The sequence below is a fragment of the Triturus cristatus genome, chromosome 5_2, assembly GCF_964204655.1.
Source record: "Triturus cristatus chromosome 5_2, aTriCri1.1, whole genome shotgun sequence".
NCBI classification, from domain to species: Eukaryota; Metazoa; Chordata; class Amphibia; order Caudata; family Salamandridae; genus Triturus; species Triturus cristatus.
In genome coordinates, this window is record NC_140588.1 from 454,364,417 (window position 1) to 454,381,155 (window position 16,739).

Sequence of the window (16,739 nt, forward strand, 5' to 3'; positions counted from 1 at the left end):
AGAAATTTCCCTATTTTCAGGGTGAAGATCGTCACATGCCTCAGCTTTCCATCTTTCACTACATCTCGGGTGAACTTAATCACACTACTAACAAATTGATTTCATCTGAGGAATTAAATCAGAATGTAGACATGCAGGGATTGTAGTCTTTAGGGTGCCCAATGACAGTCCAACAATATTAGAAACGTTCATACTATTTTCGTGGTTGGTGACATGCATCAGTGCTGTTTTAATGATATTCTGTGTGGTTATTATTAATGTGCTAAGCAACAGGATGAGACGGTTGAAATAAACACTTTTTAGCAGAAAGGGTCTTTTCTTAGTGCAGTACATGTGATATTCAAAAGAACGAAATTGAGTGAATTATCACTGCTTCCCTAACCCCTTTTAAGGGACTGTTAGTAACCATTAAGCACATACACCACATCAACAAGAATGTATGTGTGGGGCGTCCACAAGCTTGACCTTCATGCTCACGCTTGGGTGCAATGAACCAAGTTCAGGCATCTGTAGGTGGGAAAGTCAAAGCTTGTAAAACTAAGTAAAATCCTTAGTTTACACAGTACCTTTTTTGTGTCTCCTTAGTCTGAGCTCACCTACAGTCAGGACTGAATAATAGCGGTGGTCTTAGCAGATAAAGTGCTCACACGCCTAAACAGCCTTTAATGCGAGATGAAATGGTTTTCATTTGTTTGGCAGCTCGTGTACAATCAGTTTCCCCATTTGTAGTGGTTTTCCATTAATCAATAAAGGCCTGTTAAAACATTTAGCTGTGTTTACCATAGAATGTTTTCAGTTAAATGCCCAACACAACAAATGTGACAAAAATGGGATCACAAAGAAACACAACATAAGAAGTTATTGTCAGGGAGAAGATTATCAAAAATAAGGGAATCAAATAACAAGTAGGTAGGATCACCACTGAATGGTAACAAATCCGAGGGGACAGTGGGTGTATGAACTGAACTGGTCACAGTAATTACAGACAAGAATTCTCTCACGATGGCACCAGGCTGCCACCTTGGGATCTGGGCTGAACGGAGAGACTTCAACAAATTATCTTTAAAAGGTTGGGTTATTGGTGTAATTACTGAAAAAGCTGAAGGGAACATCATATGGAAAAGTAATGAGACAATTCACTTTTGTCTACAAAGCTTGCTCCAAAGTGCTCCAGACTTCTGGGTATAGATGTATATCAAGTGTGCTTTCCTTACTTACGGCTCTCCCGCTTGTAGCTTACATACAGCTCTCCCACTTGCATGTGCTTGCTATTCTACTTCATGATTAATGAAGATCCCATGAAAAAAGGAAAACTGACTTACCTCTCAAACAAATGCTATATCGTGTATCTTTGTTAAATTCATAACAACTCCCCAGGGGGAACAAAATGAATGCAGGCAGGATTGGGCATGTCAAATCATGGGTCCTTCTGTAGAAATTCAAGACAATCTGAGATATTATCAGTATGTTGTATGCTTGGAGGTGCTTGGCTGCCTAAATTAGAAGTGCAATTTGTTTCTCGAAGTGAGGCTCAATGCCGATAGAATCAATTGACTTATTTTTCTCTTTAGGAGGTGAAGGCCAATCCTGCTGTGTAAGTTCTTAAACATTTCTATAGGTCTTTTCTAAAAAATATTTTTACTGTGTTCATTTCACTGTGTTCTCTAAAAGATAAAAAGATGGAAAGAAATCATATTGCCTTTACATTGGCATTTTTTTTTTGCTTCAATACTATCTTTGCACTATAATCACATTCTGTGTTAGGGGAAGCTTAGAGTTGACTGGCTTCATCAAGTAAAGCTTGGGTTTAAAAGCACCACATTTCAAGTAAATATTTAATTTAGAGATTTCAATTAGACAAAACTACAACTGAATTAATCTGATATCGTTTATTGTGATTTGCACGCATACCATTTTAAAAAGATCCGTCAGACAAACCATGTAGAAATAAGTATTCAAAAGAGCTGCAAATTAAACCTTTTATACATTGTAATTCACCTGTGGTAGAAATAAATGTTTTTCTACAAATTCCCAGTTGGTCTAATGTACAATTATTATGCTATAGCAGACAGATAATCCTTTACTTCAGCTGGAGTGAGCCTTTTAAATCCTGCTTCATTGCAGATGCCGACTTCAATGTTGTCTTCTGTCATCTGTCCTTCAAAGCTTTCCTGTAAGAGAGATAGTTTTCAATACAGGTAATGTTACAGGAAGACAATGTTTGCTAGTGCTTGTATTAAATACCATACCTTTAATGTTAAAATGGCTGTGTGAATGGCATCTTCAAGTTCTAGTTCTTCATTATACCTGTAACATGAAAAATTCTTATTTTATTCAACAGGTCTGGGATAGGTTCCTTTTCTCCCAGGTTCATATCCTTTTTGCGTACCAACCCCTAAACACATACAATCCAGCTAATCTATTTCCGCATTTTGGTGCTAAAAAAGTTAAGTCACGTGAATTCTATACCTGCCTTTTCTGATCAATTCCCATGTGCATTCAGCGTGTAATACCTTTCGGATATTAAGATGTATTCACCATCCAGTCTAGTATTGTCTAGTCTAGGTCAAACAGTCTGTTGGTAGTTTTCACTTTGGATATTTAATTATGGTATAATCAGATATAGCAAGTGTTCGTCCCTCTATTTACTTTCAATGTTTGCCCAACTTTTAGTTTTCACTTCACAGTGCAGCTGCCTGTAAAAACCATTTCTCTTTCAAATACACACAAAGTTGGCTTTGGCTCCTCACAGAGTAGTTTGCTTCGCTCACCTCATTCTACTGCCTGTTTGCTTCATCATTCTACCTCCACTGAAACGCCTGAGAAACTGTATTACATTTTAAATGTACAGTGAACTATCAAGTTAAATTCTTTATTTCACAAATGCAGTGTATAAAGAACACTCCATTTTTAGGTCGAGCATTTGAGACCTCTTGTATATACACTTTAGCATATACTTCTATGTGTATGTACTTTGTGGGCTCTGGAGATCAGCCCTAGGACTTGTCTGCTTCCGCTTAGTGACTTTTTTTCTGGTGAACTGCCTCTATTTAACTGTCTTGACAGAAAACGACCAGCAGAGGTCAGTAAAATACCAGAATTGCTTTCTGCTGAGGGACTTTCTTTTTTAAAAAAAAAAGAATTCTGCCAACTGCCTCTATTTAACTTTCTTGATATTAAACGACCAGGAGAGGTCGGTATAATACCAGAATCACTTTAGTATTTTCTAGATTCCAGTCCATAGAAATGGTCTTCCACGAACACCTGTAGACAATATTATTTTCAAATCTTGTATTTTCAGTGATATGACAACCGAAGGACCTGATTTCATATTAAAAACAAAGCTTTATACTATACCATTTCCCGCTGAAAGCCAAAATTTCTCTCCATGTGTTCCAATACCTGGCATGTCACGCAATTTGGTGCTTACTTTCCCTCCATGTTAAAGAACAGTAGATGTTTCAGCACCCAGGTTAATGTGCTCCATAGCTAAATACATAAGCTCGCAAAGGCGAGACCGATTGCATTGCAAATGCTTGTTTCTTTTGTTTTCAACTGCTTAATTCTTTCTTATGTTTTAGTCAGGACTTGCAATGCAACCTACTAGCTTTGATGGTTTGAAATTTCTGCCCAGTTTTGTATTACAATAGTTAACTTCCAGCGGGTGTTTTGTACTTTTATTGTTGTACAGTAAATGAACAAATTATTTTATGTTCTTGAGGCATAACAATTGTATTGTTAGCAGAGAACATTTATCGCCAAGTACTACAAGGCCAACACTTGGCACCATAGTATTGAATATTGACTCCAAGGTGTATGAGTAATTACTTTATTTTATATGTGGTTATATAATTGCATCAAGAACTCGCAAACTTAATGATCCATAATATTATCCTTGGATCGTAGTGCATTGTACAGCTATTCAACTTTCTGTACATTCAGTGCAGGCTGATTTTATTGAGTAATTCCATATTTGGATTGAATTCCACTGGTAATTTGATTTTAAAATCAAAACAAAGAACAATGCCCTGTTCAAAATAAAGTCTTTACTTTAGACCGTGAACGAGTTTAGTTTAAAAAAAAAAATAATAATAATAAAAGGATCCAGATGGTACAAGTGATTCGGTGCAAAGGCTTCCACCTTTTTTAAGGGGACTTTGTCCACTTTTAGGGCAGAGGATTGAATACCATTTGGGTGTGGGTGGAGCCAGTTCCATCATGGATTCTCTGAGCTTAAGCTCCGTGGCAGCCTCGCGCTCAACAACCTAGCGCAGTGCTTCAATCGCCACAAAACCAGCCGAAAGGGCTAACCCCCGACATCGGAAGATTGGGAGCGTCTGCTGCTGTGGTCGCCGTTCCACCTAGCTGCTGCATTGCCGTCATTTCGGCTTTATTCTCGCCAGGCGATCGCGCCTCAAGATGGCGCCTAGGATTGAGCGGACACGCCCTTGGTGTTAGATGAGCGGGGGCCGTGACATCGGGAGCGGGCCCCCGGGACTCTACTCCGGACCGTGTGGCAATCGACCTTATGCTGCCGCGACGAAAAGCCAACATCCTGGACCCGGACCCTTACAGCGCTGCTCCCTCTCCTACCGCACTCCGAACACCCAAATCCCTGATGCTGAGTCCGTGCTCGGGCCCTCAGGGCGGGCGATCCCGTTTAAATTGGGTTCTTCGTGGTAAGGTAAAATCTATGTAAAATTTACCTCTGATGAGGTAACATCTCCTTTGCGACAGTTTGAATGATGCTTGAAGTTGCGAGGGAAATTATCGATGCAGCCTAACCTTAAGATGGCGGCCGTTCGACAGGATACTGTCCCAGATAAAAAGTGGCAAGGAGGTGGTGACATCAGTCAACAAAACATGCCACCTCTACATGCCACCTCTACCCCATCGTGTCCCACAGAAAGAAACCTCACCAGAGCAGGTAGCCTGAATCCAACATGGCGCCCGCTTTGAACAATAATAACCGACAACTCCAACAACGTAATGCTCCGTGATGCCACTGTCCTGTTCCAATCTGCAATCCAACGCCCCCACCCCTCGGCCCTCACCTCTTCATGCCGGCTGACTCCACAGGGGTGATTTAGCCGAACTGCTCATTTATGGTGTGGCTGAGGCTGGAGAGGGTGAGACACTAGCACGACCTGCAACGTTCCCCAAGTTAAACAGCGGTTGCTCTTCAGAGGCGGTGGGTGGGGGAGCGGAAATCATCCACCAGCAATCCCAATGGGGGTTTAAAGGATCTGCTAGCGCCCAAATTAATCCCCTACAATAAACTTTGCCAATACTTCTATGCCGGGATCCACCAAGCCTGACCTCAAAATGGCGCCAGCATAGGTTATTCCACCAGAGAGGTAGGATGTCCCATAAGTCGAGGGGGTACAGATGTTTTATCCGGATTAAAATCACAGCTGTGTGAAGGAATGAGCCAAGCCTCTGGAAGCCGGCTTCTAACTGCTGTTTAGGCCGTAGAGAGTGGCCAAGCCTGCCTGACACTAAGATGGCACCTAATGCGGATTACATTCAAGCCCAGCAAATCAACGAGCCCGTTCTCCAAGGGGGAGACATCAGCTTCAGGTTTGCAGGAGAGGAGTAGTGATGGACGATGGCCATGCCACACAGAGGGTGAAAATATGACAGCACGTAGAGTGGTCATCAACCAGACCTCGTGCATTTCCCCCACCCCGATCCGGCTCACCCTTCTGGACCTTGAATCTGTGATCTTGCCACCGACAGCGGAGACCTAGCACTTTGACCGATGCCCGGTGGAGCTACCTTGATAGCTACAGAGGAGATGAGCTGTGGACTTCCCCCTCAGCCGTCACCTACCCAGCCGGACATTGGGCAAACATTTTCCTTCGTCTCCCCTCTGCATCTCCCTCCTAGTTTCCCCTTTTACCCTTACTTTCCTCACGCCATTAATCTCGTCTTATATGCTATTTAAATGTTTCGAGCAACCAATGTAACCTGTAACTGATGTAAGCTAGAGACCCAGCTATCTGACCGATGCCCGATGGAGCTACCTTGAGAGCTAAAAGGGAGACTGGCTGTGGATTCCCTCCTAAGCCGTCACCTACCCAGTCGGTCATTGAGCAGACTTTCCCTTCGTCTCTCATACCGTCTACCTCCTCTTCCTCTCCCTTCTCACTCCCCCTCTCCGCTCTATTTGTCTCCCCTTCTCGCTCTCTGTGTCGCATATATTTATCTATACCCCCATACCATTCTAAGCTCCATTTATTTCGTCTTCTACTCTCTTGAAATGTTTTTCTAGTAACTGATGTAACATGTAACTGATGTAATTTTGTAATTTCTGTGGAACCTTATGTAAAGTGCTCCGATACCTCCGGGTCTAGCCAGCGCTATATAAAACTCTCAAAATAAATAAATAAATAAAAATACCATTTACTGTGACCCAATGTGCAGTAGAGGTAATGATGTAAGGAGTATGAACAAATCCCTTTATCTCCAAGTGGATATAGTGTCTATTTTGCGAAAAAGGCTTTTTTAATTGTCTAATGCAGTGATTGGTACAGGTGGGGAGGAGGGGGGGGGGCGTGTGTGCGCGCGTGTGTGTGTGTGAGTTTTGAATAATGGTAGTGTGTGTGTTGGTGTGTGTAACCATTTTGCTTATAACCTTTGGGCCATTTGACAAATCTGCGTGAAACTCTACAACAAACTCTGGCCTAGTTTTAGGATGTGAATATTCGTTAAGCTCCATCTTGGGGTCTAAAAAGTAAAAAGGAAGGCGGGGGGGTTGTAGAGGGCAAGAAAGGAGTTTACCATTTTAGCACCCATTGGAAACTTTATTCCCTGGTACAGAAAAACATGCTAAACAAACCAAGGCTCCCGCATCTGCCAGGCAAGCTAACTTACACACTAAGTGCAAAGCTTATGGCTTCACAAAATAAGAGGTCTTCACACCACCTCTTTAAATTTCAACACAGCGATCAGTCTTATTGTATCCATACATTTATCATTCTTAATGTTAATGGTACAGTAATATATCATGTCACCAGTTGATCACTGATGTAATTTGTGAAATCATCTGTTACAGATGTCTGAGGTAAGAAATTGCATTGCATTCTGGGGACTGCGAGCTATGGTTTGTGTGTGTGAGCTAACTATAACTGAGGAATTTCAGGGGTTCTTTAGTTTTACTGCATATCTTAACTGATCTGTAACAGTTTCTTAAGTGAAAATATAATTTTTTTCATATATATTACATACACAACCATGAACAAAACCATCAATGGAAAACTAACAAACGTGTACTTTTTAGTCTCAAGTATTAGGTGGTAGACTATGCACAGCATGTGTGTGCTGACCAAACTTTTAATGTTTTTGCAACGCTAGGGTGAAACATATTATAAAAGAGCAAAAGAGGAGTTGGATAGCATCCTACCAAAATACACCATTCTACGTTTGCCAAGGAGAAAGACAGACCATTGCCGTCTGAGATCATGTAGCTTGTCCTGGTGTAAACCAGGCTCTATGACTCATTACAGTACAAATGTTTCACATGAAGTGAATGCTTTGGGTACTGGCAAATTGTCATTGGGGACTGCATTCCAAGATTTAAGAGTGTGTGCAATAAAACAGATTACTGTGACAAAATGGAAGGCTTTAATCAACACCAATCGCTATACTTGGAGAATGCTTCAGAACATCTTTTGTTGGTTGTGAAAATGTGACCAAAGTCAAAAGGATATCACACCTTGCTCATGCCTCAGCAGTGCAATAGGAAAAAATTACTCTCCTTCAGTAACGTTCTTTTTGGTGGATACTCTATGAAACCGTCGATTCCTCAGTGTGAATATTTCCCCTGCATCAGGTAGGATCTGGAAGCTCAAAAGCAGTACTCATGCGTGCCAGTAGGTGACAATGTGCATCTCTGCACTGACATTCTGCTCTGGAAGTGGTGAGTGGGACAGCATTTAAGTGTCACCAGGCACACCAAAGTCAGTTGCTTTCAAATGCTTGACCAGAACCTCAGACGCAGAGCAGATCGGTAAACTGGCTTGACCAGTGTGGAGATCTCTAGTCTGAGACCCTTTTTGATAGAAATATGGCCATTCTAGAGAACGGGGAGGTAGGAGGGTGGTGAGGAATCTGGGGTTCGAGTTTTCCCTAGAAAGAGCATTACAGAAGGCAACTTTATTCTGATGGATACTTCTAACCGCGGGCTCCTCTCAAAGCAGTACCTCTCTAGATGGTGGGTCTGTGTAATGTCTCCGACCACAAAGTCCAGCAGAACCGAACCTGCAAATTGCCAAAGTCAGGTCCTTAAACATGGGCAAGGGGGAGGGGGGAATATAGCGTTTCTGCTTAAGTTTAGCATATTATAATTCACATTGAGAGAGGTATTTGCTGCACTGGCTTTCCCTTCTTTGTCCCAGAGAAATGCACAAAAAGCTGTTCGCCCAATTGTTGTTTCCTGGTGCGATCAATATAAAAACCAAGGACTCTCGCATGATCGAAGCAGTCTCTACTCCTTTCTCAAAGGGCGAGACGGGGCAAAGAGCACGAGAAGGGCGATAGCCGGTCCTACATAAAATGGTGTTACCATATTAGGCGTGTCCTCAAAACCAGCTTGTCATGGAAAAACAAAGTGTGGGAGGGTGGACTGAGGGTGCCCGAGACCCACTCACCTGCCAAGCCAACAGTATGATAACTCAAGAGTTTTTTTATGTTAAAAGATGCAGTGGATAACTGTTAATCTGCTCAGAAAGGGTACACATGAGGGAGGTAAGTACTAGATTTAAGTCCAACAGTGTCATCAAACTGCTTTGGTTGGAAAAAATGCAGCAAACCTTTAAGAAACTTAGAACAACAGGTGATTTAAACGAAGAAGGCTGATCTGGCAACCATAAAAAGTCTAAAAAAGACAATTATCCTTTATTAGTGTCCAAAACAAATAACAGTACATCAGACAATATAGTTTGTAGCAAGTCAATCGGGAGGGTTCTGCACAAAGTCACAAATTTGTCCATGAGTCCAGTGTACATGGATTTCATAAAAGGAGGCCTGGCTGCCAGAATAACATCTACGACCACAGGAGGAAGCTTGAAGAAACTAGCTGCCGCTGCTCAATCTCCACCCACGAGGGTGTAGATTGTGGAGGCTCAAGTGCAGGACCCTACCCTGTTGCTGCAACAGCAGATCCTCCCGAAGATGCAGCATGATCAGAGAACAGATGCTCACATCCAGAGGTTCTGGGTTAGACACCATCTTGGCCCAATTTTGAGCCACTAGAATAACTTGGGCCCACTAGAATGACTTGGGCCCCGTCGGCCCTGATCATCTTCAGAACTCCAGCCAAATTGGGTTTGAGTTGGAAGACATACAGAAGTCCCATGCTCCACTCCAGATGGAATGCGTCTCTGAGAGAGCTGTCTTGGGTACTCTAGAGTGCAACAACACTATCAATGCAAGTTCTCAGTGGAATAGAAAAGACAGAGCAAGGGTTTTCCCAACTGCTGGAAAAAGCTCTGTGTCACCTCTGGGTATAAAAGCCATTCATATTCGACTAGGCATTAGCAACTGGGTTTTTCCGCACTAGCGTTTAGAGATCCTGCAGGTGGTTCACAACTAGAAAGATGCCTTGGCGATTCGGCCACTTCTAGAGGCACAGAGCCTCCTGACACACGATCAAAGACCCCACCCTGCTTGTTGCAGTACCACATAGTGATGGTGTTGTCTATGAGAACCAGCACCAGCATCCCTTTGATAGTTGGTGGGAAAGTATTTAAGCCAAACAGATCACCCGTAACTCCAACAAATTGATGCTGAGGCGGTTTTCTGCCAGAGACCAGAATCCTCTGTTCTCTACCTCTCCCAGATGGCCTCCCCAGCCCAGTAGGGATGCATCTATCACCACCAGCTGCTCTGACTCAAGTAATGGGAGGAGTCTGCCACTGGCCCACCCAAAGTGTAGCAGTCACCACAGCAGATTGTTTGCATTCTCCTCCAGAACCTGGATGGAATCCAATAGGTTCCTTTTGTGCGGTGTCCACTGGGTCTTCAGATCCCACTTCACAGAGCGTGCATGTACTGTCTGGTGTGGTCGACTAGCAGAATGTCAATAGGTCTCACTACCACAAGGAAACCCTCACCAAGATCTAGGATGGGGGTAGGCGGGAGCATAAAACTGCACTATATCAAGAACAGCTTTGATAACCAGAGCATCTGTGAAGGATTCAGGTGCGACTCTGGCACAATGACACTGAAGCCAAATGATGTTAGGAGGTTTACCATAGTCTGGACGTGGTCTACAATTGCCTGGGGAGAGTTCGCCTTCAAGAGCCAAGTGTCGAGATGAGGAAAGCCTGTCATAGCCGAGCACTGAAGGTGCGCTGCTACCATCGCCATTACTTTCGCAAATAACCAAGGGGCACTGGTGAGGCTATATGGCAACACAGTAAATTTAAAATGCTCTTGGCCCACTGTGTACCAAAGATTATAACTGTGAGCCTCCAGGACAGGAATAAGGAAATAAGTGTCCTGCAGGTCCAAAGCTACCATCCGGTCTCCAGGATCCAGGGCAGACAAAACCTGGGTTTTGAATCTGGAGCTAGAGTATCTACCATAAACGTTAATTTACTTGTTCTTCTGATAGATACTTCTAACAGCTGATTTCTCACCTTTTGAATAGATACCAAAGCAGTACTTTCCAGGTGGTGTTTCTATTAAGTGCCTCAAACCAAAAGGTTCTGCAGGACTAAGTGGCCAAAATCGACAGGCCTGCCTGTTCAGACAGTAGTGCTTCGTGAACATGTGGCGTGATGTCCATGAAATCAGCCTGGCAGATTTCCACAACAGGCACTTTGCTGGTCAATGCAGCGGTAGTAGTGGCTTAGTGGACCGAGCCCCCAATCCTTCCGGGGCTGCTTCGTGGCCAGTGATATTCCCTGGTATGATCAATGTAAAAGCTAAAAACTTTTAGTATCCAGCCGATGCAGTCTCTCTTATTTAGAGAAGTGTGGGGAGTGAAGAACGCAAGCAGAGTGATGTTTTGTCCGACATGGAAAGGAGTTTAGAAAGTAATGAAGTTCGGTTTCTCAGGACCAGCTTGTCTGGGAAAAAAGTAGTGTATGTTGGCTTGAAGGTCAGAACTTGATGCTCATTACCTGCCGATGTTATAGCGATAAGGAACGCTGTCTTATGGGTGAGCAGTCATATTGGACAGCTGTGTAGTGGTTCAAACTGAGTGCACATCAGGAAGATCAGGATCAACTTAAGATCCTACGAAGGCACAATAAAGGAAGAGGGTGGAAATAGGTGCTGCATCACACCCTGGGATTTAAAAAAAGAGGGTTGATCCATCAGTCACAAAAAGACAGAAAGACAAAAGATACAGTTGAACTGTGCCCAAGGTAAGTCCTTCCTGGGCTCAGGACTACAAAAAGCAAGACTATTTCAGATGACCTAGATTGAAGTGCGTCAATCTCTATAGTACTTCACCAAGCCACAAACTTGTCCCAACTGTAAGTGTACTGATTTGGTTGAAGGAGGCTGCCCGACAAATTAACATGTACAACCTCAGAAGGGAGATCACAGGCAGTCAGCTGTTTGCCACTCAATCTCCAAGCATGGTAGTTAATACTGTGCAGGTCTAGGTGCAGGACCCACCCCTGCTGCTGCAGACAGAAACCCTCCCACCACCCCCTCCAAAGTGGCAGCCTGATCTGAGGAAATATGTTCATGCCCAGGAGTTCTTGAAACCCCACTCTCCTTGCCCAATCCAGTGTCACTAGGATAACTTGGGCTTTGTCATTCCTGATCTATTTTAGAACTCTTGGCAGGAGAGGTATCAGCAGGTAGGCATACAGGAGTCAAGAGTTCCAGTCTAAGAGGAAAGCATCCCCAAGGGAGAAACGCCTTGAAAGCTCCAGCGAGAGAAAGTGTGCGTTATCAGAAGTGGCAAACAGATTTAGCCACGGTTCACCCCACTTGTGGAAGAGACCTTGCACCACCTCTGGATGTAACTGCCATTCGTAACCCACTATACGTCAGCGGCTGAGTTTGTCTGACATGGTGTTCAGAGAGCCCTCCAGGTGGTGTACTACCGGGAAAATCAGATAGTGTTCGACTCTAAAAGGTTGCTGTGAAGCAAACACTCTGCTGCATACTAGATGTCCTCTCCCAGACGGCCACACAGAACAAAAAGGGTCAGCTACTTTCAGTCCAGTAAACACCACTGCAGGTTTTTTGCAGTCTCCTCTGAAAATCTGAAATCTAGACTTGGAGAGGTCCGCTTTATGCTGTGCCCACTGGGACTTCAGATCCCACTGCAGAGCTTGCATGTGTCACCTGGAATGCTCGACCAACAGTATGATGCAGGAAGCCATCAATCACAGCAGCTGCGGATTCATCCTCACTGAGATCCAAGATAGAGGCTGAAACTTCAGGATCATAGCCAGATTGTCATGGACTTTTCGTTCTGGGGGAAGACACGAAAGTGCACTGTGTCCAGAATGGCTCCAATGAAGGGGAGCGTCTGCGAAGGAGTTAGGTGCGGCTTCAGCATGCTGATAGTGAACCCCAATGAACTGAGTAGGTTCACTGTAGTCTGGAGGTGGGTGACAACTGCCTCAAACGAGCCCGCCTTCAACAGCCAGACATCGAGGGAGTGGGAACACTGAACCCCTGACCTTCAAAGATGTGCTGCAACAATTGCCCTCACTTTTGTGAACAACAGAGGGTGAGGCTAAAATGGAGCACAGCACACTGAATATGCTCCTGCCCCACTGTGAACCGCAGTCAGCTTCTGTGGGCCTGCAGATAGCCTCTGTGGGCCTGCAGGAGAGTGTGAAAATAAGCGGGTCCAACGCCACCATTCATTCAACAGGGTTGAGGACGGACAATGATCAGGGTCAGCAGCTTGAATTTACTCATCCACAGGAAGACATTCAGAGGGCCAAGGCCTAAAATAGGACTAAGGTCTCGGTTTTTCTTCAGCACCAGAAAGGAGCTGGGGTAACAACCACAGCCACTGCCGGCCTCTGCTCTATGGCTCCTTTGGCCAGAATAGCCTGCACTTCCTGCTGCCAGAGGGAGAGGTGGTCCTTCATCAGCCATACAGGGATGGTATAAGGTGCAGCAGAGTTCCAAGAAATGGTATGGGCGTAACCTGGCGGGAAAAACTGCAGCCTAACTTTTTTAAAGTTATTTTCTGCCCCCCCCGGCAGAAGAGGTCAGACCCCTCCTCAGACAGGGTGACTGTGTGCCTCAAAGGACCCATTAAAGAGGCTTTGAGGCTGCAGCAGCAGGAGGGAAGGACGGCCAAGGCAGTTCCCCCCCGCCCCCTGCCTTGGTCGGATCATTTCCTGGTGTCAGGGGAGTTGAATGTCAGCTTGGACCCTTTTCTCTCTCCGTACCAGAAGACACCTCCTATTTATAAGAGAATTTGGTCTCAACTCTCTATTGACAATCTCTCACGTACCCTTGCTGAGTCTACCCCCTCCCCTGGACGTGGTCCTGTGGAAGCTGACATTGCTTTCCATGACTGGCTTTGCCAAGCTTTAGATGCTGTTTTGCCTTTCAAAAAGATCACAAATAAAAGTAACAGCCACAAGTCGTCTTGGTATACCCCAGAGCTGGGTAGGATGAGAAAGAATTGCAAAAGGCTTGAACGGGAATGGCGGAAGAACTGGGCCACTAATAGCAAAGACAATTATCGTGAAGCCATAAGATCCTACAAGGCGGCCCGTAAATCAACTAAGGCCGCCCATCTTGAGGATAGAATAAGCAAGGCAGGCAAGTCTTCAAGGGAAACCTATAAGATTCTTAAAGAACTTCTCACGGTCCCCACTCCCCCGACCACTCAGGTGGTGAATTCTAACAAATGCAATCAGCTGGCTCAGTTTTTTGACACCAAAATACGGCACATCTTAGCCAGCCTTCCCCCTAGTTCGGGAAAGATGGGCATAGCAGCCCCTGAGGTGGTCTCAGTTGAGAAGGGGCTAGATATAATCTCTCCCATTTCAAGGGAGGATTTCTGTAAGGAGCTCTCAGCTCTGAAGAGTGGTTCCCCGTCGGACCCCATGCCCATCCGGATCCTCAAACAATTTGTGGATCTCATTGCCGATCCTGCAACTGACCTTCTGAATGCCTCTTTCACCCATGGCATAGTTCCACCTAGCTGGAAGCAGGCCACTGTCAAGGCACTCTTGAAAAAGCCTGACCTTGACCCTACTGATCTGCGAAATTACCGTTCCATCTCGCTTCTGCCTGGCATGAATAAGATCGCTGAGAAGTATGTCAATCGCCAGCTCTCATGCTTCCTGGAAGCTAATAAACTTGCTAGGTCGGACGCAGACTGGCTTCCGTCCAGGCCAGGGAACCGACTCGGCTTTGATATCGATGGTTGAGGAAGGCAGATGCATCTTAGATTCGGGAGGATCCGCGGCGATGGTCCTCCTGGATCTAAGCGCTGCATTCGACACGGTGGACCATAATATTCTACTTTAAAGTTGGAGGGTCGGCCCTTCAATGGTTTAAGTCATATTTGAGTGGTCGTTCCTATCAGGTTTGCGATGGCAATTTTAGATCTTTGCCTACCCTCCTTCAGTGTGGAGTCCCGCAGGGCTCTTCACTGAGCCCTACGCTCTAACGTCTATATGGCCCCACTGGAGGAGGTGGTTGCACCCTTTGGGGTGAAAATCGCAACCTATGCGGACGACACTCAATTGATTGTCTCTCTGTCCCTGTCTGAAAGCCAGGGGGTGAAGTTTGCCGCATGCCTTACCAACATCATGGCATGGATGTCGGATTCCCGGCTAAAATTGAATGGGACCAAAACGGAGCTGATGCTCCTTGGCAATCTGTGCACGTCACTGCCCAAATGTATGTGGCCGGCCAGTTTGGGTGTCCCCCCCAGCCCCTAAGGAGGCCATAAAAAGTCTCGGGGTATGGCTGGAACCTGAGCTGTCTATGACTACTCAAGCCAAACGAGTGGCGGGGACGTGCTACGGACTGCTCCGTTCAGCACGGAAAATATTGTCGCTTCTCCCTGATAATTCCAGGAAACTATTGGTGCAGGGATTGGTGCGCTCGAGGCTTGACTACAGTAATGCCCTTTTTCTTGCGGCACCTGAATCCACATTGAATGTGCTCCAAAGAGCGCAGAATGCAGCTGCGCATATGCTCACTAGCATTGCCAAAAGATATTCGGCTCGGCCTGCCTTGAAGGCCTTGCATTGGCTACCAATTCGAGCGCGTATTAAATTCAAATCCCTCTGTATAGTGTTTAAAGCTTTGCAAGGATCGGGTCCCCCGATTCTAAGAGATTTGGTCCGCTCCTATAAACCTGCGCGAGCCCTTCGCTCTGATGATGGGAACTTGGTAGTGATACCCAAGGTGAAAACGGGTGGCCGCCGGTTTTCCATTAATGCGGGTCAATTATGGAATGCTTTACCGCTGGCCCTGCGTAAAGAACCAAATTTGGCAAAATTCCGTAAAGGATTGAAGACTTACCTTTTCCCTCTGTAGGTTCCTCTTGGTGTCCTGGGGTAGTGGCTTTGTGTATTGTTTAGCGCTGGGACGCTCGAGGGCAGCCATGCGCTTTAGAAATCCTTTTTCATTTCATTTCATGGAACACTGTGCTGCATGCTGCCCCTGTTGACCATGTGGTCTGTAGGTACAGCGGCCTTGGCCATGAAAAGGCTGAATGGTTTTTAGGTCTAGCCTGAGTGCTAGCGCATGCGCTAGCTCAGGCGAGACCTTTAGTAAGTGGGTTTTCAAAGTGCTACCAGAGTGGTCTAAAGCCTGCGTGCATGTGAGCATGAACGTGCACAGGCCTCTCCTTTCGTGCGCACCACTCGTGTTGTTTTTTGTGTGCATGCACACAACTCCCGGGCTTATTGCTTGCGCTTCTTGTTACTTTAGATGTAATAATTAATCTTAGGGCAGCCCCAGTGCTCCTGGCACCAGAGATCACCTTCACCCCCAGAGTGGGCGTTTGCCGTATTCAGGCTCTCTAGATGAAGTTCTTTTGAAGTTGAAAAATGGTACTGTCTATAAAGGTTGCAAACGTAGCACAACTTTGCCCGTGGGTGAAGCTTCGCACCAACAAAAAAATGCTTTTCATGGCAAAACATCCCCCTTTCCCCCGGCTACAGACTTCATGCAGAGAATGTTCCTGTTGAACGTGGATTTGAATCCCCCAAAAGGAATATGCTACTTACCAGTATGCATCTGTTCTTGGCATGTAGAGCTGCAGATCTATACACTGTGCATAGATCGCCATCTGGTGTTGGGCCCGGATGTTTGCAGTTTGTTTTTCCTCTTGGAAAGTCTTTGGAATTCATGAGGTTGGTGACTCTTCCTTTGGTTCGTATTGCGCATGGGCTTCGGCTCCATCCTCAGATTGCTTTTCGCCAGCAGGGAAAGATGGAGCGTAGTAATAACAGTAAAGAAACCCATGTGTGTTGTATCTAAATAAGATAGACTGGAACAGATACAGGTAGCCGGGGAGGCGGGTGGGCGTGTATAGATCTGCAGCTCTACATGCCAAGAACAGATGCATACTGGTAAGTAGCATATTCCGTTCGAGGCATCTGAGCTGCAGATTATACACTGTGCATAGACTATATAGCAGTACCCAACCCTAGCGGCGACCACCGGCATCCGTTGCAGTTGTTTGGAACAGTGTTTTTAGTACAGACTGGCCCACACTAGCCTGTTGCTTGGTTTGCACATCTACACAGTAATGTTTTGTGAAAGTGTGCGGTGTTGAC

The 16,739-nt window shown here is 45.3% G+C and overlaps 1 protein-coding gene across 1 annotated transcript in view; it reads right to left on the reverse strand.

Annotated features, from left to right (window-relative positions):
- Nucleotides 1–1,874: 1,874 nt before the first annotated feature.
- PSMA2 (proteasome 20S subunit alpha 2) overlaps nt 1,875–16,739 on the reverse strand; it is a 155,307-nt gene continuing 140,442 nt past the window's right edge. Inside the window, exons 8-9 of the mRNA XM_085607426.1 lie at nt 2,250–2,307; nt 1,875–2,171 (exon numbers count right to left, since the gene is read on the reverse strand). Of these exons, the coding sequence (XP_085463552.1) occupies nt 2,055–2,171; nt 2,250–2,307 (175 nt within the window). The 3' untranslated portion in view covers nt 1,875–2,054. The remainder of the gene's footprint in view (nt 2,172–2,249; nt 2,308–16,739) is intronic.